Here is a 26,869-nt window from a genome sequence, read left to right on the forward strand (position 1 = left end):
TGAATGGTTCTGCATACTGTACCCCCGAAAACCTAATATAAATACATTCTTGTGCATGAGCCCTTATGCTATGGTGTTTGTATGTGGCATGTGTATGGCAGTTAATAAAATCTAGCCATTTTGCTGGAAATGTACAACGCTGCAAAGTTATTTTTTAAGTTGTGGCTGACAGCATTGTGTTGCGGTAAAACCTAAAATGTACTGCGGTCTCTTTAATCTCTTCAGTTGGAGGCTTCCTTGTAGTTGCGTTTTCCCAGTTTCTCGGTGTAGAGTTGCGTTTTCCCGGTGTCTGTACAGTCGCAGTTTCTCGGTGTAGAGTTGCGTTTTCCCGGTTTCTACACAGTTGCAGTTTCCACTTATGGATATAGCTCAGGCTCGGCTCTCCGCGCATGCGCTGTGCCTCCGTTTACTGTAGCTAGGTTTCGTTTCTCTGGCTTTGAGCTTCCGCCCGGACTTTCCAGTGACTATCTCCTGGCAGTCTTCTATGAGGACACCCCATCAGCTGGCCGCCACAAGAGAGCTGCCTTCTCCTCTCTACAGGGTGAGTATCTTATAACTGAGCTCTGCACCTCTTCTACTCGGCTGACAGGTCGCACACAAGATAGGAGTAGATGTAGCTGGACATAGACCTGCTAGAAGCACTGCATGAGATCCATGGAAAACCTTCATTACCAGGATCTGGTTCATTGAGATCAGCCCAGGCAGCAGGGATCATGATCAGTCACAGAGGAGCATCATTCCTTTATTAAAGGGGGCTTCTAGACCATGTAAAGTATGCTGCAGCAATCTCCTTAGGCTATTTTCACATCTGCGTTACTTTCACATCTCCGTCATGGATCAGCAAAAACGCTTCCGTTACTGATAATACAACCGTCTGCATCCTTTATGGACGGATCCGGTTGTATTATCTCTAAAATAGCCAAGACGAATTTGTGTGTCAGAGAAAACGGATTCGTCACCATTGACTTACATTGTGAGTCATGACGGATCCGTCTTGCTCCGCATCCCAGGACTCTGTTTTGTGTGCGTAAGGGGAACTCAATGAAACGGAACGGAATGCATTCTGGTGACCCCTTTTTACCTTCAGTTTTATCCTAATTGACAATAAATGGGGACAAATCAAGCGTTTTCCTCCACTATTGAGATTCTATGACGGATCTCAATAGCGGAAAGGGGAAAGCCCAGAGTCACCTGTGGCTCCCCACCAGCTCTTTTGGTGTCAGGTCTTCTCCGGGGCGCACCAAGAGTTATCTGGTCACCCAAGCATTAAAGTGGTTTTCCAGGACTTTATTATTAATGACCTATCCATAGGATTGGTATGGGTCTAACTTTCGCTGCCCCTATTGATCAGGCCATCAATATTGTACTCAGGACACCCCTTTAATGCTCATGGGCTCAATACCAGCCAATGTAGCCAGGATGCACTTGGTTTGGGTTCATAAAATGCATCATTATAAACATGAAAGGGCTACGGGGATAACTGCAAAGGTACCATATTTTTCGCCCTATAAGACGCACCGGCCTATAAGATGCACCTAGATTTTTGAGGAAAATAAGAAAAAAATATTTTTAACTAAAAGGTGTGCTTTTGGTGGGTTTTGAACTAATGGTGGTCTGTGCATGACACTATTATGGGGGAATCTGTGGATGACACTGTTATGGGGGAATCTGTGGATTGCACTGTTATTGGGGATCTGTGGATGACGCACTGTTATGGGGGATCTGTGGATGACGCACTGTTATGGGGGATCTGTGGATGCCACTGTTATTGGGGATCTGTGGATGACGCACTGTTATGGGGGATCTGTGGATGGCACTGTTATTGGGGATCTGTGGATGGCACTGTTATTGGGGATCTGTGGATGACACTGTTATGGGGGGATCTGTGGATGACACTGTTATTGGGGATCTGTGGATGGCACTGTTATTGGGGATCTGTGGATGACACTGTTATGGGGGATCTGTGGATGGCACTGTTATTGGGGATCTGTGGATGACACTGTTATGGGGGATCTGTGGATGGCACTGTTGGGGATCTGTGGATGGCACTGTTATTGGGGATCTGTGGATGACGCACTGTTATGGGGGATCTGTGGATGGCACTGTTATTGGGGATCTGTGGATGGCACTGTTATTGGGGATCTGTGGATGACACTGTTATGGGGGGATCTGTGGATGACACTGTTATTGGGGATCTGTGGATGGCACTGTTATTGGGGATCTGTGGATGACACTGTTATGGGGGATCTGTGGATGGCACTGTTATTGGGGATCTGTGGATGACACTGTTATGGGGGATCTGTGGATGGCACTGTTGGGGATCTGTGGATGGCACTGTTATTGGGGATCTGTGGATGGCACGGTTATTGGGGATCTGTGGATGGCACTGTTATTGGGGATCTGTGGATGGCACTGTTATTGGGGATCTGTGGATGGCACTGTTTTGGGGAGGGGCATCTGTGGATAGCACTGTTTTGGGGAGGGGCATCTGTGGATGGCACTGCTATGGGGTGGAGGATCTGTGAATGGCACTGTTATGGGGTGGAGGATCTGTGGATGACACTGCTATATGTCATCCACAGATCCCCCTCATAACAGTTTCCCCCAATACACCGGCCCTCTGCTCACCGCAGTATTTCTAGACATTAATCCATAACCTGTTAATAAGTTTAACTAACGCTGCGCTCTCCCATGTTCCCCTGTATCCCCACAGCACTTACGAACAAGCTTCCATAGCAGGCAGAGCGGACGGCAGCAGTAACGTCACTCACTGACATCGCGCGCCTGCTCTGCCTGCTTCATTCATAAAACGGGAGGAGCAGGCGCGCGATGTCAGTGAGTGACGTTACTGCTGCCATCCACTCTGCCTGCTATGGAAGCTTGTTAGTAAGTGCTGTACGGATACAGGGGAACATGGGAGAGCGCAGCTTTCGTTAAACTTATTAACAGGTTAATGGATTAATGTCTAGAAATACTGCGGTGAGCAGAGGGCCGGTGTAAGAGTACAGTGACTGCACTGGGCCCCGCCCCTAGTTCCGGACTCCAGCCCCTCCTCTCTCCCGGCTCATACATCGCAGTCATGCGATGCTGCAGCGTCGCAGACTGCGATGTAAAATGAAGCATTCGCCCCATAAGACGCAGGGGCAAAAGTGTGTCTTATGGGGTGAAAAATACGGTAAGTAATCCCAGAAAACTCCTTTAAAGCCGTGTTCATACATGTCCGTTTTAAATTGTACCTTTTGAAAAAAATTTGTGACATATCAAAGGTAGTTGGGGTCCGACTCTCTTTCGTCACTGCAGCAGACTGTCTCGAGACAGGCTCATAGACTTTCTATTGAGCCCATTCCCGGCAGAGAGCAGGCCTCTCTTACCTTGTTCTAGTGCAGAGTGCTGAGACCCCCACCAATCGAAACCTTTTATATGTGAGGGTGGGTTCACACTAGCGTTATGGAGTCCGTTATGGGAAAATAACAGAATCCATAAGACGGAAGGGCGGATCCGTTTTGCTGCCCATTGACTTGCATTATGATGGAATGCAAAACTGACGCCTTTAAAAGGCATTCCGTTTCCTCGCCGTCCTAATAGAAGCAACTAATCAGATTCCATATTTCATCTTCCAAGGGAGCTCTGAAAAATGAAAAGTGGAATCTGATTGGTTGCTTGGGGCAACTAAGCCAGTTCTACTTTACACCAGTTCTGATAAATCTACCCCACTGGGCATAGTAAGTGTCATGTGTCCTGCTGATGTCAGGACACAGGTCACTGCCCTGAAGCATGATGGGACAGCAGTCACATGACAAACCAGGAAGTAGGATTCAGACACGGGGGATAAAAGAAAACGGCAAATGAGGTAACCTTAAAAAAACAAATCCAAGGAGGAATAGGAGCTAGAGTCATTGATGAAAATACACTTTAGGCGTGGCTGAAGACGGTGCAGGTTTGTGTGCCGAAAATCTGTATGAAATCTGCACCAAAACTTCACAAAGAACGCACATAAATCTGCACTATTTATTGTGTTTTTTTTATTTTTTGCAGATTTACATGTGTTTTTTCTCTTTGACCCCTTTCACACGGGTGAGAATTCTGCACCCGCACTGAATCCGGACCCATTCACTTCAATGGGGCTGTGTACATGAGCAGTGATTTTCACGCATCACTTGTGCGTTGCGTGAAAATCGCAGCAAGCTCTATATTGTGCGTTTTTCACGCAACGCAGGCCCTATAGCATGGTTGCTAGGAGACGATCGGGATGCGGACCCGATCTTTATTATTTTCCCTTATAACGTGGTTATAAGGGAAAATAATAGCATTCTTAGAAAAGAATGCTTAGTAAAATGTCCATTGAGGGGTTAAAAATAATAAACAAATTTAACTCACCCCATCCACTTGATCGCATAGTGGATCTCCTCTTCTTTCTACTTTCTTCAGGACCTGGCTAAAGGACCTTTGCTGACATCACTGCGATCATGACATGGTCCATCACCATGGTGATGGACCATGTGATGAGCGCAGTGACGTCACCAAAGGAAAATAATAAAATCTATACAACATCGATCCCAAACCCGAACTTCTGTGAAGAAGTCCGGGTTTGGGTCAGGGTACCAAACATGCCGATTTTTCTCATGCGCGTGCAAAACGCATTAGATCGCTTTGAAGTCGCATGGAAAAATCACGCATTTTCCCGCAACGCCTGTGTGAAACTAGCCTTTATGTTGAAAAACCACTCTACAGAAGCTGCGGAATCACACATACAATTGACACGCAGGAAGATTTAAAATCTGCACAACATTACCGGTGCTGTATTAGGGCTCATTCACACCAATGTAAGGGCTCCGTGCCCATATTGCACAAACAGCAGGTCCGCAATATACAGGCACTGGCCGTGTGCCCTCCGTACTGCAGATGCAAGATACAGCCAAAGATAGGGACCTGTCCTATCTTCTCATAGGCATGGATCGAAAGCCCACGGAAACACTAAGAAGCGCTTCAGTGGGCTTTCGGGTCCGTGTCTCCGCATTGCAAAAGATAGGACGTGTACTATCTTTTGCCGTATCTTGCGGATCGCAGGCCCATTCAAGTCAATGGGTCTGCATCCACAGCACGGAGTGCACACGGCCAGTGCCTGTATATTGCAGACCGGTATTTGTGGTCCACAACACAGGCATGGAGCCCTTGTGTTCGTGTGAATGAGCCCTTACGCTGCAGTTTTTCCTCATGAAACCCTGAAAGATAAAACGCTCGTATTCTGCACTGCGTGCAGCCACCCTTAGCGTAAAAAGTAGTTTATGGCACAACCCCTTTATCGGACGCTAAGGAGCGTATCTGACAACCAGGGGCCGTGGGCGTGCTGTGACCACAGGTCCTGGAGCACTATCTGTATGTCCAATCTGTTACACAGATCTAAAGGTATGGCCACATGTAGCAGTGGAAAATTCACAGTGTATCTGTCCGAAATCTGCTGTAGCTGATTCTGCACACACATAGTGGTGGATTTTACCATCTGCTTTGCAAAGGGAGAAGTCTGCAGCATATAAGATTTTAAAGGGATTTTCCGAGGTTTTTATATTGATGACCTGTCCTCGGGATAGGTCAATATCTGATCGGTGGGGGCCGACACCCGGGACCCCTGCCGATCAGCTGTTTGAGAAGGCATCGGTGCTTGCAGTAGTGTCACAGCCGTCTTGCAGCTCCTCCTGGGCCAGTGACATCACATTCATCAGTTATGTGGCTTAGGTGTAGTGAATGGGGATGGGTTGTGATACCAAGCACAGCCGATGTACAGTGTACGGCGTTGCGAGAAGGCTGCTGCGCCACCACAAGCACCAGTGCCTTCTCAAACTGCTGATTTTTTGCGGGACGATCTGTACTTTTCATTGATAGCATTCTGGGGTGTGCATGACTTTGATCACTTTTTATTCCATTTTTTGGGGAGGTGAAGTGACCAAAAAATGGCAACATTTTTTTCCATTTCGCCATATGGGATAACTATTTTTAAAGTATGCGGCATTGCCCATGATGTTAATTTTTTAATTATTTCTGTATTTTTATTTTCATTTTGTGGAAAGGGGGACAGCGATTAGAATTTTTTTTTTATGAATATATATATATTTTTGTATTTATATCTTTTTTTTACACTTTTTAATAGTTTCCCTAGGGAACTATAGCAAGCAATCATTAGATTACTTTTCTCATAGACTCCAATGCATTAGTGAGAGGGAGCCATTTTTAAATGCCTGACCACTGACGCAGTTTACGTGGAGGGGCGGTCGGGAAGGGGTTAATGACATAGCCGGAGGACAGGCTATCATTATAAAAATCTTGGAAAAGTTATTTGTAAGCATTCTGCGTGGAAACTACGGACCAGATTTACTAATCATAAAGACGGCTAGACCTGCACCAGACGTATCGCAGAGGCTCAGGCTGAAGGATGAATCTGGTGCAGGGACAGACACTTTTCTTGGACTCCATACCAACTGTTGGTTGGCTTACTTTGAGACAGATTTTTACTCCATTTTTTTGCCATTTTTAGACAGATTATTGGTGCAGGCACATTAGTAAATCTGGGTCTATGCACATTAACCCCATTGAACGATGTTGAGGTTTATCCTCATGCACATCTATGGCAGAAATCCAAATGTGAAACTCGGTTTTGGTAAAATACACTTCAGAATGTGTGAAAATAGCCTAATAAGAGAGGTATTCCCAGGACTTGGGAGTTCCTGCACTGGTGTGGATTCCAACCAGAACACTGGGAAATGGCTCGTATTATCACGTAGGAGAACACATTTAAAAGAAAACTTTTCTCTTACAGATATCTAACGGGGTAAGGAAAGATGGGCACCGAGGGAAAGGAACGTCTGAAGCTCTTCAGTGAATACATTGTGAAAATCCTGCAACCCTCATACGTGCTGAGAAGCATGAGCCCCTGGATGTCAGAAGGTGAGAGGTGATGTCAGAGGGAGAGGAGCCGAGCTCTGGTATATATAGGTTTACATGATGTGCTGCAGGATTTCATGACAGACTTGTTTAATAAAGGCTGATAATAGAGCTGAAACGCATCCCAGATTTGTACTAACGTGACAGTAAAAGAAGATACTTATTCGCCTATCATTGAGTGCCGGTCTTTCTTCTGTAGGACCCCTAGAACTTCTACACCTACTCAAATTGCTAATAACCCCCAACAAAATACGCATAAAAAATGTATAAAAGATATATTTTATTTGAAATCAATACACATAACATACTGGTGAAAAACCAGGGCAAGATATATAGCCCAGTGGTGGTGATTCTATGGCACGGGTGTGATCGTCAGCACTCAGAGCCCTCTCTGTGGGCACCCACGCCTTAGAAAAAGTCTAGGGCGTGCCAATATGCCTTAGACTTTTCATGCCATTCATCACAGCACAGGCAGCGCACTGAATGCAGGGCAGGCTATTATAGCTAAATGATAAAGTACATGGACGATATACTATATTGGAATTGTAGTATTCAGGGTAAATTGCCATGTTGGCACTTTGCGAGAAATAAGTGGGGTGTAGGGTTGCAGTTTGGGCACTCGGTCTCTAAAAGGTTCACCATCGCTGACATAGACCCACATTACTGCTGCAAATTGGGAAGCATATCAGTTGGACTAACTGGACCACATATAACTAAAACCTGTGTTAGTATAGTATCAATAAAGTGCCACGTAAACAAAAAGTAATACAGTATTATACACACACTATGTAAATCTGGAAAATGGCAGCAAGTGACCCTGCTACACAAAAAAGCTATTACGTACAATACTGGTACTGCCCATCCCTGGAGGTCACAACAATATAAATCAGGTCTGAATGCTGGCAGAGACTCCCCAAAGCTAAACCAAAAAATACTAAAATAAGTAACTTATTATATAAATAATAACAAGTCACGCAAATCTCTGCTATAAGGTCTGTCCCAGCATATTGGACCTCAAAGCAGCTAGATTATAGGAGGATGTCCCAAGCCAGCAAAGTCTTCACAATACCCATATACTATTGGTGGTATAAGGGCGTCCAGAGGACATGGCAGTAACCCATCAAAATTATAACAAATAGCGAATAGCAAATATATGTGCAGCGGGAATCAAAATAACAGGCCATAGTAGTCCGACTCTACCCATAGTGGAGAAGGTCTGGTCCAGGTGGTACAGAAAAAAGAACCCTCAATGTACTTTTTGCCACCGAGCCGGCTTCGAAGGATGCTCACTGTCTCTCATAGGAGTCCTGTCAAACTTTACTTTACTTAGGGCAGGAGAAATATTGTTTGCTGTAAATGCTTGTCCTTTTATACATAGAATTGAACATTGTCAGTCAACACTTTTTTCCACAGTGCAGGTCATGTCATACAGGGTGGCCCACGAAAAAGTAGCCCGCCACCAGCGTTAGTATGAGAAGATGGATGAGCAAGTGGATATTTTTTTTTTATCACCCACAAGGCACAGTGGTCCCCGTTCACATCTATGCATCTTTGGCAGGTCGGATTATGTTGGCGGATAGTGTTTGTGAGGTCTTCTTTGAGTTCATCCAGGGGGTGTGGATTGTTAGCGGACACTTTGTTTTACATTTCCACACAGATAAAAATCGCATGTGGACAAGTCTGGGGAAGGTGGTCGCCATAACCCCTGGCTCACAGTTCGCTCCTCTGTAAACAGTTCATGAACCCATGCCAGTGAGTTCCATGAGGTGTGGCATGTTGCCCCATCTTGTTGGAAAAAGCAGATTTTTTCTTCTCCAGCATCACTGTTGAAGAGCTGCAAGCTTCTCAGCCAACATAATCCGACATGCCCAAAGATGCATAGAAGTGAACGGAGACCACTTTCAGCATCTTTTGTGACTTGTGGGTAAAAAAACAAAAAAAACAATCCTCCTGCTCATTCAACCTGTCATACCATCACCAGAGGCGGGCTACTTCTTCGTCGGTCATCCTACTTTTTGCCGGATGCATGGAGCTAGTTGTTTTTACTTACAGTATTAGGCTACTTTCACACTTGCGTTCGGGGCTCCGCTTGTGAGTTCCGTTTGAAGGCTCTCACAAGGGGCCCCGAACGGATCCGTCCAGCCCTAATGCATTCTGAGTGGATACGGATCCGCTCAGAATGCATCAGTCTGGCACCGTTTGTCCTCCGCTCCGCTCAGCAGGCGGAGCAGCGTTCGGATGTCTGCCTGGCTGTGCGGAGGCAAACGGATCCGTCCAGACTTACGACGGCAGCTCTGTAAGTGGTGGCAACCAGTCCTGCTCACATTCTAGGACAGATTGTGGCCATTGTACATCATTCCCAGCAGAAGCCGTCACAGTGGAAGGGGGAGGCTGGTGGTAGTCCTGCTGCAACTTCTTGTCCTGCTGGGGGGCTTAAATGGGAAGAGCTGCTGCTATGACTCCTGGAGAAGTGGAGTGCTGAAGAAGTGGAGTCGATATTGTAAATGCTGGAAAAGTGTAGGGGGCATTTTTATAAAAATGTGCATCAATTGCTCCTTATCTGAACTGTGTGGACCCTGTCCTATATCTTGGTGTCCCTGGCTCTTGACTTTTAAAGCTGGCTCCTACAGCTGGCTAACATGTATACAGGGCCGATTGGTCCATGAGTTTTCCAGCACATTAATTTTACCTGGTAGAGTAGTAGTAGGCAGTCTACATTATATATTACCGATCACCAGTGTGAACAGACCCCTTCAGTATGCAGTTAGGTTACCCTTTGTTACCTGTAAGGAGAGCCTGACTGTAGTTTTCCTTAAAGGAAATCTGTTGAAGTAAAGCCATGGCCTAATAGCACTTAGTACCTTATTTCCAGATGTGCCTTTGTTCCAGCAAAAGATGTTTTCTATCTTCTGAAAATCCAGTTTATTTGGTATGCAAATGAGCCAGTAAAGTGCTCAGAGGGGCGTCACTCTTGCAGTAAGGAGCCCAGGCACTCCTACTACTAGTGCCTAAGCCCAATCCCATGCTGGGAGCAGGAAAAAGGGGGGCAGAGTCATGGCTTGAATGTGATGGGGGTGGGGGGACGTGTCTGGGTTTCTTCCTGCAAGAGTGACGCCCCTCTGAGCACTTTACTGGCTCATTTGCATACCAAATAAACTGGATATTCAGAGGATAAAAAAACATCTATTGCTGAAACAAAGGCACATCTGGAAATAAGGTACTAAGTGCTATTAGGTCATGGCTTTACTTCCATAGCGATTATCCTGGTGACAGATTTCCTTTAATGTGGCTAGTGATAAGAAGCCTCCTTGTTTTAAAATGAACCTGTAAGTATAGAAAACACATACAGTAAGGTTAAGGTTGCCTTAGGTCATACATGGAAGAATATGACCATGTGACCCCTGGGGGGTTGACATTATTACCGGAGCGGGGGGGGGGGGGGGGGTGTCTTTTGCATAACTGCTTTAAGTTCAACTTTCTTGTCTTGTATGTGAGTGCCTTCTGACAGGTTTCCTTTAGAGTTGACTGATCTCCTGTTGCTGGACCTGAAAAACAAGTTTGTGGACATTACTCAACTTTTTCCATGTTATAATATTAGAATATATATACTATATGTCTTCAGCATGTACAGAACAAACAGTACATCTCACCCGATACTGTAAAAAGGGTGCATGAATTACAGGGCAACGCAGACTGAAGAGGAAGGTCCAGCATCCGATTAGATGAATGAATCTTCAGGCTTCATTAGGTATCCACAATCCATCACAGATGTAGACACATGTTAATCTGGGCCCATCACACACAGATCTTAATAATGACAGGCAATCAAGGAGATGTTCAGTACAAATCATATGATACAAACAAGACTTAAAGGAAGTCTGTCAGCAGGAAATTCACTATTAAGCCAGGCACAATGTCTTGTAGGGCTAGATCAGCTGAATGTAATGATACCTTTCGCTTGGTGATTTGTTGCTTCATTCTGAAGAAAAAGTACTTTTAATCCATGTGCAAATGAGTATCTAAGTGCACTGAGGGTGGGCCCAAGCTACTGTGTGCACCCTTGCTCCTCCTTCTTTCTCTGCCAGCCCTTTCACCATCGCCTTAAAGGGAACCTGTCACCAGGATTTTGTGTATAGAGCTGAGGACATGGGCTGCTAGATGGCCGCTAGCACATCCGCAATACCCAGTCCGCATAGCTCTGTGTGCTTTTATTGTGTAAAAAACCCGATTTGATACATATGCAAATTAACCTGAGATGAGTCCTGTACGTGAGATGAGTCAGGGACAGGACTCATCTCAGGTTAATTTGCATATGTATAAAATCAGGTTTTTTACACAATAAAAGCACAAAGAGCTATGGGGACTGGGTATTGCGGATGAGCTAGCAGCCATCTAGCAGCCCATGTCCTCAGCTCTATACACAAAATCCTGGTGACAGGTTCCCTTTAAGGGCCAGGGCCAGGTTCCCACATAGTCCTCATGCCTGGGCTTGTCTGTGAAGAAGGAGAGGGAAGGGGCTTTTATGATCCACTCCTGATTTTGACTTCAAAACTCCATCATAAAACTTTAGCCTTAGACTTAGTCAATTTTTTTGTTAACATCCAGGTTATGTTCTCATCACATTTTTCTTATATGTTTAGCCTGTATTCCGAGAAAGCTCTCAGTTTACACGTTGAACACGTCTATAGGTTTCCATTGCCAGACAAAAGTCAAAAGAGTGCCTCTTTGGCTTCTGTCCTTTATGTCCGTATACTGAAAAAAGCAGTATGGAGTAGCATAGTAGTCTGCTCCATTTCATACAGTTATATACTGTAAAACAAAAAAAGTATATTTTTTAACAATGCTATCCTTTGCCACTATACAGCATCTGTCACAGGCCTCCATTAAAGTTGAGAATCTCCAGCAACGGCCATGTCCATTTACTGTATGGTTTAGTGGAGCTTCATGTTCTAAGAACAGTGTTGCTATATCTCTTCTTTAACCCATGGCCAGCCAAGGAGACCACAAGTGCAGAAGAGTTGAGCTTCTGTACAGGACAAACTTTCTGAGAGGCAGGATTCTAGGAGCAGTGACACGACCCTGTCTTCTTTGCTGCTCTTAGAATCGGCGTCCTCTCGGACCCCCACTATCCCCGCTCCAGCCCACAGCGTTGACACCTTTCTGGAGCAGCTTCATGGAACCCTATTAGGACCATTGTTGTGTCTTTATATGGACAGTTATCTTATATGTCATTGCTTCCTCATGAGCTTTGCTCTGTCTGGGAACTGAGAAGAGAAGCAGTGCAGGCCTTTACGTGGAGAGGGCAGTGCAGATGTTAGCATACAGAGGGGGTGGTGGCTGTATAAGCAACACCTCCCGCTTTATGCCTATACTGGAGCAGCCCTCTCCTGCTGTGCCCAGCCACACGCTTAACCCCTGCAACTGGGCATGTGTTGTCTACTTGTTTTTCTATGGTTATACATTTCCAAGTAGTATGAGTGAGAAATAAAAAAATAAATAAATGAACAACTATTAAGGATTATCCAAGCCGATAAAAGGGGATACCTGCCTAAAAACAGGGTGCATGATAAATATTAGATTGGGGAAGAGGGGTAAGAGGTTTCACTGCTGGGATAGCTCCCAGTGCTCCAGTTCTGGTGTGGTGTGGAGTAGTTGTAGAACGTGCCTGCAACCTTAGGTGAATTGTGGTAGCGGCCAAGTGCTCTCCCTTGGGTGCTCATAAGGCTGCGGTACAGCTCCCCAGGAAGTCACTGTTTAGATGCTGATTATCATTGCAACTGCACAATGATTATAAACTAAAACAGAAGGTACCGAGAGGTCGGCAGATTCCCTGTACAGTGGCCTGCCTGTAATACATTGCCTAAGGCCTTGTGCACACAACCTTCTCCGCATATGATGCAGACCAAAAAAAACAGTCATGTCTATGGGGCCTTAAAGAATGTTGTTATGCATAGTGGTATGTCTTATCACTTATTGCACCAGTACAACTGGAAATAGCCTATGTAATATTTCCTATATCTTTTGAAAGATGCCATTCAGCAGATATGGGCAGAAGAGGGGAAGGGATCTATTGCTGCTGCCAAGATGTTTGTGGAGAAATTACTCGAACTGGAAACTGAAGGATGGTACCAAGGGTTTATAGATGTGCTCAATACAGTAGGTATGCTCTACGTCACACTGAATTATCATTTTGCATTTCTTTATTTTCACAGTTTGAGAAAGAGGTGAACTAAGTATTAAGATCTCATTCAAGGGACACATTTGAAATATAACATAGAGAGGTCCAGCTGTTTGAGAAGGCAGAGGCACTCCAGTAGCGTCACAGCCTTCTCTCTGTTTACCGCCGGCCCAGTGATGTCACGACTAGTATCACTCGCCTGGGCGTGACTAAACTCCATTCAAGTGACCGGGGCTTAGCCGCGCCCAGGCCAGTGATACTAGTCGTGACATCACTGGGCCTGCGGTAAACCGAGAGAAGGCTGTGGCTCAAACAGCTGATCGGCGGAGGTCCCGAGTTTCGGACACCTGCCGATCAGATGCTAATGATCTAAATTTTCAGAAAGAAAAAAACTGTAGAACACCTTTAAGTGAACCCTTAAATATAATGGCTCGTAGACCCCCCTTAAGCAGCAGTCATCTCATGTCTCTTGTAGGTGCGGGAGGATTTTTGAGGGGGAATTTGGAACATTCTTCTCTGAAAATGTGTTTCAGTTTGTCGGTATTTCTGGGATGCCTTGTGTTCACAGCCCTCTTCAGTTGATGCCATCTTGATAGAGTAAGGCTACTTTCACACTTGCGGTAGAGTGATCCGGCAAGCAGTTCCGTCGCCGGAACTGCCTGTCAGATACGCCAAAACGTATGATGGCATTAGTAAGACTGATCAGGATCCTGATCAGTCAAAAAAAATGCCTGATCAGTCAAAAAAATGCATTGAAATGCCGGATCCGTCTTTCCGGTGTCATCTGGCAAAATGAATCCGGCATTTATTTTTTTCACCTTTTTTTCAGTCTGTGCATGCGCAGACCGGAAGGATGGATCCGGCACTAATACATTCCTATGGAAAAAAACGCCGGATTCGCCTAATCAGTTAAAATGACTGAATGGAAGACATCCTTATGCATCCTGAACGGATTACTCTCCATTCAGAATGCATGAGGATATACCTGATCAGTTATTTTCCGGCATTGAGCCCTTTTGACGGAACTCAGTGCCGGAAAAAAAACGCTAGTGTGAAAGTACCCTTAGGCTCCATTCACACGTCCGCACCCGTTCTGCGATTGTGCGGAATGGGTGCGTACCCATTCATTCTCTATGGGTCCAGAAGAGAGGCGGAGAGCACACTATGTGCTCTCCGCATCCACATTTCCGGAGCGCGCCCCCGATCTTCCGGTCCGCAGCTCCTCAAAAAAACATGTTGCTGACAAGAATAGGCATTTCTATAGGGGTGCCGGCCGGGTGTATTGCGGATCCGCAATACACTACGGACATGTGAATGGACCCTAAAGGTCAGGACTGGCCATTTCAAAACACACATCTTTTTCCACCCTTCTGTAGATGATTTACCTGTGTGTTTTGGATCATTGTCTTATTGCCTCACTGCCGCTGTCATGTGCTGCTGTCCTTATAGCCTCCTGTAAAATATTTTCATATGCCTTAGAATGCATCTTTCCCTTAATCACAAGGTGTGCAGGCCCTGAGGACACAAAGCATCCCCAAACCATGATGCTCCCTCCCCCATGCTTCACAGTTGGGAAGAGGTGTTGGTGTACAGTGTTCTTTTTCTTACAAAGAGCATTTGTGATTAAAAATTCTACTTTTGTCTCATCTGTCCATAGACTATTTTCCCAGAAGCATTGTGGAACATCAATGAGGTCCTGAGACGGGTCACTATATATACTATATATATATAAAATAGTAGTCGGGCACTAAGGATCATGATTGCTTAGCCCGCAAAATCTTCAGATCACATTCAATGTACAGTCTAGTATATATATATATATATATATATATATACAGTGGGATGCGAAAGTTTGGGCAACCTTGTTAATCGTCATGATTTTCCTGTATAAATCGTTGGTTGTTACGATATAAAATGTCAGTTAAATATATCATATAGGAGACACACACAGTGATATTTGAGAAGTGAAATGAAGTTTATTGGATTTACAGAAAGCGTGCTATAATTGTTTAAACAAAATTAGGCAGGTGCATAAATTTGGGCACTGTTGTCATTTTATTGATTCCAAAACCTTTAGAACTAATTATTGGAACTCAAATTGGCTTGGTAAGCTCAGTGACCCCTGACCTACATACACAGGTGAATCCAATTATGAGAAAGAGTATTTAAGGGGGTCAATTGTAAGTTTCCCTCCTCTTTTAATTTTCTCTGAAGTGTAGCAACATGGGGGTCTCAAAACAACTCAAATGACCTGAAGACAAAGATTGTTCACCATCATGGTTTAGGGGAAGGATACAGAAAGCGGTCTCAGAGATTTCAGCTGTCTGCTTCCACAGTTAGGAACATATTGAGGAAATGGAAGACCACTGGCTCAGTTCAAGTTAAGGCTCGAAGTGGCAGACCAAGAAAAATCTCGGATAGACAGAAGTGACGAATGGTGAGAACAGTCAGAGTCAACCCACAGACCAGCACCAAAGACCTACAACATCATCTTGCTGCAGATGGAGTCACTGTGCATTGGTCAACCATTCAGCGCACTTTACACAAGGAGATGCTGTATGCGAGAGTGATGCAGAGGAAGCCTTTTCTCCGCCCACAGCACAAAAAGTGCCGCTTGAGGTGGGCTAAAGCACATTTGGACAGCTTAATTTTGGAATAAGGTGCTGTGGACTGATGAAACTTAAATTGAGTTATTTGGCCATAACAAGGGGTGTTATGCATGGAGGAAAAAGAACACAACATTCCAAGAAAAACACCCGCTACCTACAGTAAAATATGGTGGTGGTTCCATCATGCTGTGGGGCTATTTGGCCAGTGCAGGGACTGGGAATCTTGTCAAAGTTGAGGGACGCATGGATTCCACTCAGTATCAGCAGATTCTGGAGACCAATGTCCAGGAATCAGTGACAAAGCTGAGGCTGCGCCGGGGCTGGATCTTTCAACAAGACAACGACCCTAAACACTGCTCAAAATCCACTAAGGCATTTATGCAGAGGAACAAGTACAACGTTTTGGAATGGCCATCTCAGTCCCCAGACCTGAATATAGTTGAAAATCTGTGGTGTGACTTAGGGCTCTTTCACATCTGCGTTCTTTTCTTCCGGCATAGAGTTCCGTCGTCGGGGCTCTATGCCGGAAGAATACTGATCAGGATTATCCTAATGCATTCTGAATGGACAGTCCGTCCTTCAGGATGCATCAGGATGTCTTCCGTTCCGGTACGGAACGTTTTTTGGCCGCAGCAAATAGCGCAGCATGCTGCGCTTTTTGCTCCGGCCAAAAATCCGGAACACTTGCCGCAAGGCCGGATCCGGAATGAATGCCCATTGAAAGGCATTCATCCGGATCCGGCCTTAAGCTAAACGTCGTTTCGGCGCATTGCCGGATGCGACGTTTAGCTTTTTCTCAATGGTTACCATGGCTGTCAGGACGCTAAAGTCCTGGCAGCCATGGTAAAGTGTAGTGGGGAGCGGGGGAGCAGCATACTTACCGTCCGTGCGGCTCCCGGGGCGCTCCAGAGTGACGTCAGGGCGCCCCAAGCGCATGGATCACGTGATCGCATGGATCACATGATCCATGCGCATGGGGCGCTCTGACGTCATTCTGGAGCGCCCCGGGAGCCGCACGGACTGTAAGTATCCCGCTCCCCCGCTCCCCGCTCCTACTATGGCAACCAGGACTTTAATAGAGTCCTGGGTGCCATAGTAACACTGAAAGCATTTTGAAGACGGATCCGTCTTCAAATGCTTTCAGTACACTTGCGTTATTCCGGATCCGGCGTGTAAATCAGGCAAGTGGAGTACACGCAGGATCCGGACAACGCAAGTGTGAAAGAGGCCTTAAAGAGAGCTGTCCATGCTCGGAAGCCATCAAACCTGAATGAACTAAAGATGTTTTGTAAAGATGAATGGTCCAAAATACCTTCAACCAGAATTCAGACTCTGTTTGGAACCTACAGGAAGTGTTTAGAGGCTGTAATTTCTGCGAAAGGAGAAATTACTAAATATTGATTTCATTTCGAAATTACTAAATATTGATTTCATTTCTTTTTTGTGGTGCCCAAATTTATGCACCTGCCTAATTTTGTTTAAACAATTATAGCACACCTTCTGTAAGTCCAATAAACTTCATTTCACTTCTCAAATATCACTGTGTGTCTCCTATATGAGATATTTAACTGACATTTTTTATCGTAACAACCAACGATTTATACAGGAAAATCATGACGATTAACAAGGTTGCCCAAACTTTCGCATCCCACTGTATATAATAGCATTAGACTTCATACTTTAGCTGCTGTATTGTAAATATAGAACTGAACAAATGTCGTGTGTATTCCTTAAGGATATACAGGACTTTCAGAAGCCATTCAAAAATCGGACTTTACCAGTATTCAAAGCTTAGAGGAGTACAGGAAACGCCTGTCCATCATCAGCAATATTGTTAAAAGTAATATCAGAACTGATGAGATTGTAAATGACCTTTCTGATTGCCTCCTCCAACGAGAGATTGAAGAGATTAAAGAGGTAAGTTGTAAAGTATAAGTGGTTGTAATGTGTAATGATCTGTAACTGGCTCTGATCTAGGCCATTTCAGTGGGAACCCAGCTGTGTATTACAGCCAGCCGCAGCTTGCTTGGATGGGGTCACGTGTGCCACTGTAACCAATGCGGCAAGTCATTGCTGGATCACGTGCCACTTGGTGACACCTCACTGCTGAGACCAGACATAGGCTGCAGCGGTGCACATGACCCTGTCCGTCCAGAAGTTTGCAGGCTGGGGACTGGAAGGTTGCTGTGATGGAGCCAAGGAGCAGGTGAACATGATTTTCTCAACGGGTTCAACTCTCTTTTGGGGACCGTTTAAAAAAACAAAAACATCCCAAACGCCCCCAACAAAAGGAAAAAAAAAAAACATTTTTCATCAGACCTCAGATCAGACCCCCAATATTAATTAGATCTCAGCTCAGACACCCAATGTTAACCCTTTGGTGATCCTTGGTGTACTAGTGTGTCATGGCCACCAGTTCCTTGACGACCTTTGACATACTAGTACATCAAGATGATCAGGAGGGCCCAGAGAAGTGCATGCACGATCAATGCAGGGGCCCGGCTGTGGCTGATGTCGGCAGATTTCCCTCTTGTACACTGCAGTCATACATACAGGGGGTTTACGGCTCCCTCCCTGTCCCTATCGGGTCCCTGTGCTGTGGTGATGGGGACCCGATGGCTGGAAATACAGCATGATGCCTTACATAGGCATCGGGGCTTGCCTTCCAGGGAGCTTATGAGATCCAAAACCTATTAGGCTGGATCTCCTAGGCAACTGTCAGTGTAATGCTGACAGACAATGCATTACAATACAGGATGTATTGTAATGCATTGTAGAGGGGATCAGACCCCAAAAGTTGAAGTCCCACAGTGGCTGTATAAAAATATCACATAATCCACCCTGTCAGTTGAACGCCGTAAAAAACTCAATAAAAACTGTGCCAAAAAAGCCATTTTTTATCACGTTACATCACAAAAAGTGTAATACCAAGCAATCAGAAAGTCGTATTTAGCCCAAAATAGTGCCGATCAAACTGTCACCTCATCCCACAAAAAAAGAGCCCCTACATAAGACAATCGCCCCCCCAAAAAAATGTGGCTTTCAGAAATTGGAGACAAAAACATGATTTTTTTTTCTAACAATACTTTTATTGTGTAACGACCTGTTTGTGCAGCATTTTAGTTTATTCAGGTTTTCCGTGTATATTTTCATGCGTATTTTGCTGCAAATGTTGACACAGATATGCCCTAGATCTCACCATTTGCATTACAAAAGGTGAAATCTGCGCTTTGCTCATAGACTGTGATGACATTGTGATGCAGTTTTGGTGTAACCTTATAGAGGCGGCACTCAGAGCCCTCTCTGTGGGCACCCGCACCCTGTATAAAGTCTATGGTGTACCAATATGCCTTAGACTTTTCCTGCCATTCATCAGCGCAGGGCGCACTATGAACAGCACAGGCAGCGCACTGAATGTAGGCAGGATATTATAGCTAAATGATAAAGTACATGGAAGATATACTACATTGGACTGTAGTATTCAGGGTACATTGCCGTGCTGGCACGTTGCAATAAATAAGTGGGTTGTGGGTTACAGTTTGGGCACTTGGTCTTTAAACGGTTCCTCATTACTGTTATATACCAACAACCTGTTAATAGAAAATACTCTGTACAGTGAACAGATTCAAAATGAAAAATCTCCAGTGCTCTATAAAAACTTCACTTCTTTATTGGAAAATCCTTAAAAACATCATGTGCAACGATTAAAAAACAGACATACGCGTTTCCGATATAGTATGACTTGCCTTAAAGGGGTTATCCAAACTATAAAACTTGCCCCCCCTCCCCCATCCCAGGATGTTTTGATCCATGCGACGGGGATATGCAGCGACGGACGTGCGTGGAAGCAGCGACTTGGTGCAGGGGAGCGGGGTAAGTATAATCTATATGGGGGGGGGGGGCATGTTTTCCACCTCTGTCCACTGCTGTGTTTCTGGCACTAACGGCTGCTACAGACAACTGGTCGTGGGGTTGCAGGCTGCTGGACCCCCACCAATCTGATACTGATGACCTCTGGAGGATAGGAAAACCCCTTTAAATGATACATATATATATATATGCTCCATAGTTACATAAATATCATACTAATCCTTTCCTCTGTTCAGGAAACCAGGCTGAAGGGGCTTACAGCTGGCGCAGAAAAGCTTATTGTATGCCTCTTACGATCAGATAAAAAAGAGTGGCCGAAACTGTTCACTTTGGCTTTGGAAAAAGGAGATCACTATCATGTCCTTGATGTTTGGAGCGGTGATCAAGGTGAATCCATAGCATTTAATAAAGGTTTAGACAGAACTTCCACAAGACACATGAGGCAGATGTGGAGAATAGAGCGTGCACAGGCCCCTGCTGCAGAAGCGGATCCATGAAGATGAATGGATTGGATATTTCTGTTGCAGAAATTTAAGGAAAGAATCTGTTGCGTGTAAACATTTCCTTACAATGAAACAGAGACAGAGGCCTCCTCATTTGGTGATACAGTTATATGACATTTGTTACTTTAAGGGACTTTGGGGGTCATTTATTATGTGCCACATAAAACATCTGTTCACCTGAGAAATTAGTGTTAGCTTGTTCATTGCGTGATTGGCGGCACACTTATATGGGGCAATTATCGGAGTGTTCCTATGAATGCTCATTCCTGATAATTGCCTCAACCTCTGGCCTGTGTAAAGGTAGGTTCACACAAGGGATTTTTGTTTGTGTCAAAATCTGCCACAATCCCACAGTAGAAACTGCTAGGTTTCCATTTTGAATGGTGATGACCCCGCTCTTGGTTTAACTCCACTGAAAGGAGCTAAACCACCACGAGGCTTCCGCTGCGGTTTCTGGAAAATCCTCGGCTGCATGAATGACAGCACAGCTTCCCATTGAAAACCATGGGAGATGGTTACAGCGCAGATTGTGATCAGTTTTCAATACAGAATCCCCACTGAAACCCGTGTGTGAACATACCATAAAAAAAACCTTTAGATTCATCAGATACCTGATTATAACAACTGTCAAGACTATTTAGTTGAGGCTGGAATGGAAGCACCAGATCCAGATAGTATTATACAGGGAGAGACAATTCTATTTCCCCCTGGAGGTCTTTTTTTCAGCTTTTGAGGGATATATTGTGATGAAAAAAAGTAAAAGCATAATTATGTAAACAACTGATTAAACTCAGAAGGCAAATTGTTTTATACCTGTAGGAAATGCTCCCTAAATGAAAGTGTATTTATGGTCTTCATTAATATGGTTTCTCACTTTTAGGTTGTTCCAGTAAAACAGATGAACCTATTGAAGATTCGGGAGAAGAAAGTAGCGTTTTTACGGTCCAGTTCACAGAAGAGCCAGTGCTCGAAGACAATCTTCAGTCAGGTGGTTGATTTTGGCTTTGATTCTCCTCCAAGTCCACAACTAACATTTATTATATGGAAAACAATATACCCCCTCTTACACAGGGTAGCCATTTTTCTTTATGAACAAGCCGTAGCTCATCTGGAATTGGGTTGTTTGAGTTCTAGGAAGTCATCTTCATTGACCGCTTTCAAAACAGACAAGTATAAAAGCATTGCTCAATGTAGATTCTGCATTGAAAGGGTCAGTGCTTTCTCAGAAAACGTTTCATATGTCATAGAGACATATCAAAAGTTCTGATCATGTGAGGGTCTGAGTGCTGTGACCCCACCGAACGCTAGAACAGGGAGAGAGAAGTTCTCTCCCATCTTGCTGTCTCTCCTTTCTTCAGGAGAGACTGGATCAATAGAAAGTCTAGGGCCCATCTTGCTTTGGTCCCCTGCAGTGAGGAGAGTGTGCGGTATGTGAAGGCTTCTCTCCTCATTCTAGGAATCGGTGGGGGTCTAATTGCTTTGACCCCACTGATTGAAAGAACACAATGTGTTTCCTTGCTGCAGGAGAGAAAGCGAGACGGGAACAACAGAAAGTCTAAGGCCCATCTTGCTTTGGTCCCCTGCAATGAGGAGAGAGAGAGAGATATTTGAGGGTTTCTCTCTCATTCTAAGAATCGGTGGGGGTCTCAGCCCTCAGACACCCACCAATCCTAACCTTTGATATACAGTTGAAACCAGAAGTTTACATACACTATATAAAAAGACACATATGCATGTTTTTTCTCAATATCTGACATTAAATCAGAATAAACCTTTCCTGTTTTTGGTCAATTAGGATAACCATAATTAATATTATTTGCCAAATGCCAGAATAATGAGAGAAAGAATGTTTAAGGAATTTTTATTACTTTCTGCAAAGTCAAAAGTTTACATACATTTCATTAATATTTGGTACCATTGACTTAGGTCAAATGTTTTGGATATCCTTCCACAAGCTTCTCACAATAGTTGGTCGGACTTTTGGCCCATTCCTCCTGCCAAAACTGGTGTAACTGAGCCATGTTTGTTGGTCGCCTTGCTCGCTTCTGCCTTTTCAGCTTTGCCCATAAATTTTTAATAGGATTGAGATCAGGACTTTGTGATGGCCACTTCAAAACATTGACTTTGGTATCTTTAAGCCAGTTTGTAACCATTGTGGCAGTATGCTTCGGGTCATTGTCCATTTGGAAGAACCAGTTACACCCAAGCTTTAACTTCCTGGCTGATGTCTTGAGATGTTGCTTCAGTATTTCACAGATGGGATGGTGTTCTTAGGCTTCCAAGCTTCTCCCTTTTTCCTCCAAATGTAACAATGGTCATTCTGGCCAAACAGAGCCATTTTAGTTTTGTCAGACCACAGGACATGTCTCCAAAAATGTAGGTCTTTGTACGTGTGTGCATTTGCAAACATTAATCTGGCATTTTTATGTTTCTTTTGGAGTAATGTATTCTTCTTGGCAGAGTGGCCTTTCAGCCCATATTCATACAGTACTCGTTTAATTGTGAATATTTACACTATCTTACCAGCTTCCACCATTATCTTCACAAGGTCTTTTGCTTTTGTTCTTGGGTTGATATGCACATGTCGGACCAAATCACGTTCATCTCTGGGACACAGAACCCGTCTCCTTCCTGAGCGGTATGATGGCTGGACATTCCCATCTTGTTTGTACTTGCGTATAATTGTTTGTACAGATGAACGAGGCACCTTCAGGTATCTTGAAATTGCACCCAAGGTTGAGCCAGACTTGTGCAAGTCCACAATTCTCTTCCTGATATCTTGGCTGATTTCTTTAGACTTTCCCATGATGCTACACAAAGAAGCAGTGTGTTTCAGGTGTGCATTTAAATACATCCACAGGTGTGTCTGTAATTAACTCAGATGTTGCCAACAAACCTAACAGAAGCTTTCAAAGACATTGCATCATCATATGGGCAGTCCATAACATTTTAAAGGCATAACAAAAAACAAAATGGCTGCACACCGTTATATATACAAACAATAGAGCTAAGAAATTTGCATTTGTTTAAAGGCATAGTAATCTTAGTGTATGTAAACTTTTGACATTGCGGAAAGTAATAAAAATGACTTAAAACATTCTCTCTCTCATTATTCTGGCATTTGGCAAATAATAATAATTATGGTAATCCTAACTGACCAAAAACAGGAAAGGTTTATTCTGATTTCATGTCAGAAAAACATGCATATGTGTCTTTTTATATACTGTATGTAAACTTCTGGCTTCAACTGTATCTCTATGGCATATTAAAAGTTTTCTGAAAACTCAGTGACCCTTTAAAGTTTCTAGGTCCAAATTGTTAGCTATGATATTCTCCTGTATAAGGAAAGATCCACCAAACACCCTGAACATAAGAGATCCGTTAACCATTTAGCTTTGAATTTAGAGATGGATAAATTGGTAAGTTGGTAAATTGGTAAATTGGTTGTTGAAGGATGCAGATCGCTCGACACATCTCCCCATGTAAATGTCACAGCAGCAATCAGTCCTTGGTGTTCTTCCTCCTAGCCCAGGACACCCACACATTGGACAGAAGGGTTTCCCAGCTGCGGACAAGTGTTAATATGTGACAAGACCGCAGCTAAGGACGGAAGATGACATAATATATTGATCTAATCTAAGTAAACATTTTTCCGACAGAAGCTTAGCTCAGTGGTTCTAGGTGTTTTCCATAGTGTGTTGTACGTTTAACAGTATTATCTAGTATTATTTGTAACTTCTTTATACCTTTTGTATATTTTAGCTTATCCAGTGCTGGCCAATGGCAGTGAAGCTGCATGTCCTCAAGTGTCAAGTAAGTATTGATACTTACTGAATGAAACTGGGAACCAGTGCACCTCTTGGAATAATAATCTGTGGAAGGAATACAGTAATCAAAGGCTTCTATGCCTGTAATTAGAGATGGGCGAATTTCATATTTTGAAATTCGTTGGCGCTTCGTTTGGTGGTAAAAGCAGAATTGCGTTATGGATTCCGCTACCATGGACTTTAACCCAATTCTATGATGGAATGCCTTTAGAGGCATTCCGTTATTTATTCCGTCATAATAGAAGTCTATGGGATGCAAAACGGATCCGTCCATGATGTGCCATGATAGGAGCAACCTATTAAACAAGGCATACTGCCTGTTAGAGTTGTTCCTGGTGATCAAAATGATACCTGTGTTGTGAAAGGACTTCTGTGCACTGAGGGGCGTGGCCAGGACTGGAAAGCTGAAGAGCTGAGGTACACAGAGAGGCCAGACCCCGCCCCTTCCATGCATTGAAGTCCTCACTTGCATAAAGATAAAAAGTTGTTTTTCTCAGAAACACTGCAACCGATTTTCACAAGACAGGTATCATTTTAATCAGCAGGATCGGCTCTGTCTGGCAGTATACGTTGTTTAGTAGGGTTGATCATGCCGACACATGCTCTTTCTAAGAGGTCCTCTAATCATATACATTTTAAAGTTATTGCTACCTCACAGTTGAATTGTACATACTCGTTCTGTTTGGAGATTTCCATATGGACACTGCCCAGTATTAGTACCCAGATCTCCATGCAGGAGATATTCTCCTTGTGTATATTAGGCCTCATGCACACAAACATATTTTCTTTCCGCGTCCTTTTTGGTTTTTTTGCGGACTATATGCAGAGCCATTTATTTCAGTAGGTCAGCAAAAAAAAAAAACTGAAGTTACTCCGCGTGCATTGCATTTCCGTATAAAAATAGAACATGTCCTATTATTGTCTGCATTACAGACAAGGATAGTACTGTTCTATTAGGGGCCAGCTGTTCCTTTGCGTAACATACGGAATGCACACGGTCGTCATCCATATTTTTTGCAGATCCTTTTTTGCGAACCGCAAAATACATACGGTCGTGTGCATGATGCCTTACAAAGTGGTATTCATTTTAGCTTTATTTAATACTGAGTGCTACAAGTTTATAGTGTTTTACCTCTGTACACTAGTGGAGTAGTGTAGCATAGTACACATAGTGTGGACATTTTCTGCACATGGTGGCAACATAATCTCACTTAATACATTCGATTTGTGTATTGTGCTACATTTTCTATGATGATTATTTTATATCCCTTTATGTGCAGGTTCCACCCAGAGATCAATTAAAGATTTGAAGCTGAGACATTACCAGAAAGAATTGGCCCAGCCGGCATACAGTGGCAAGAATACAATCATATGTGCTCCAACAGGTCAGCTCACTTGAGTGACAGGAGCGTCTTTTGGTCCTCAGTCCATGGTGTCATATTGTGGGGGCTATACATAATACATTAATGCAACCTAGCATTTTATCAACTTTCCAGTAAGACACTACATAGGACCATAATAAAATATTGATATATTTAGATGAGATTTATCTATGTATTGATTATCATCTGGTTACGTGGAAATTGGCAACCTCAGCTGACTTGAACGTGAATGTCCAGCTTTAGTTGGAACTGAAAACCACTATTGAGCTCACGTTCCTCAATATGATTGGAGTGGCTGAGCTTACATTTCCCTGTTCCCTCTAGTCAGATTGATGGTCATGTAGTTAATTATCAGAATTCCTGGAATAAATTGGAACAGTGATCAGTGATATCATCCGAAGTGAATACATAGTAATAAATATGTGTCATATCTCTCTTAACAGGGTCAGGGAAGACATTTGTGGCTTTATCCATTTGTGACCATCATCTAAAATCTTTGCCAAAAGGACAGAAAGGAAAGATTGTGTTTATGGCTACTAAGGTTCCTGTGTATGAGCAACAGAAGGATGTTTTCTGCAAATACTTTGAGAACACCGGGTATGTACCATCAAGTCATGATGAAACTGTTGACGTTTCTCCACGAGCAAAGGGATTCAGGAGCATGGAGACCTGAAATCCTCTCAGTATCAGGGAGCTGAGCAAGTAATGATCGGGACCATGCAAAGTGATTCTCACAGTTCTTCCTCTGTCTCCACAGATATAATGTTGTGGGCTTCTCCGGAGAAGAAACTGAAAATGCTCCTGTGGGAATGATTATGGAAGATAGTGACATCATCATTCTGACTCCTCAGATCCTTGTCAACTGTCTAAATGACGGATGCGTGCCCTCGCTTTCCATATTTACCTTGATGATTTTTGATGAATGTCACAATACGATAGGTCATCACCCCTACAATGTATTAATGTTTCACTATCTTGACCTGAAGCTAGGCTGCCCGGATCAAAAGCTTCCTCAGGTAAAGTATATTTTATGCTGTTACCTTAGGCTACTTTCACACCTGCGTTCGGTGCAGATCCGTCTTGTATCTGCACAGACGGATCCGCACTGATAATGCAAACGCTTGTATCCGTTCAGAACGGATCCGTTTGCATTATTCTTAAAAAAAAAAGTCTAAGTCAAAATGATCCGTCTCGACTTACATTGAAAGTCGGATCCGTTTTTAATTGCACCAGATTGTGTCAGTGAAAACGGATCCGTCCCCATTGACTTACATTGTAAGTCAGGACGGATCCGTTTGGCTCCGCATCATCAAGCAAGCAGCGTTTTGGAGTCCGCCTCAAAAGCAGAACGGAGACCAAACACAGCCAAACTGATGCATTCTGAGCGGATCCTTATCCATTCAGAATGCATGGGGCTGAACTGATCCGTTTTGAGCCGCTTGTGAGAGCCCTGAAACGGATCTCACAAGCGGACCCAGTAACGCCAGTGTGAAAGTAGCCTTAGCTGAAAAGATTTGCTATGGTCGTTATGTAAAGACCTATGGGGTCTTTAAAGTAGAACTGG

General features: G+C 43.9%; 1 protein-coding gene across 2 annotated transcripts in view; it reads left to right on the plus strand.

The window, feature by feature from the left end:
• Positions 1–408: 408 nt before the first annotated feature.
• Positions 409–26,869, plus strand: part of DDX58 (DExD/H-box helicase 58) — a 62,870-nt gene continuing 36,409 nt past the window's right edge. The window contains exons 1-10 of one of the 2 annotated variants that reach the window (XM_044271469.1): positions 409–541; positions 6,812–6,939; positions 12,965–13,096; positions 17,459–17,640; positions 19,830–19,980; positions 20,977–21,084; positions 23,859–23,909; positions 25,204–25,308; positions 25,749–25,902; positions 26,063–26,321. In XM_044271469.1, the coding sequence (XP_044127404.1) occupies positions 6,834–6,939; positions 12,965–13,096; positions 17,459–17,640; positions 19,830–19,980; positions 20,977–21,084; positions 23,859–23,909; positions 25,204–25,308; positions 25,749–25,902; positions 26,063–26,321 (1,248 nt within the window). In that variant the 5' untranslated portion in view covers positions 409–541; positions 6,812–6,833. Of the gene's footprint in view, positions 542–6,811; positions 6,940–12,964; positions 13,097–17,458; positions 17,641–19,829; positions 19,981–20,976; positions 21,085–23,858; positions 23,910–25,203; positions 25,309–25,748; positions 25,903–26,062; positions 26,322–26,869 lie in introns of those variants that run through there. The other variant, XM_044271479.1, reaches the window with a different exon arrangement.

Source organism: Bufo gargarizans, chromosome 1, assembly GCF_014858855.1.
Source record: "Bufo gargarizans isolate SCDJY-AF-19 chromosome 1, ASM1485885v1, whole genome shotgun sequence".
NCBI lineage: Eukaryota > Metazoa > Chordata > Amphibia > Anura > Bufonidae > Bufo > Bufo gargarizans.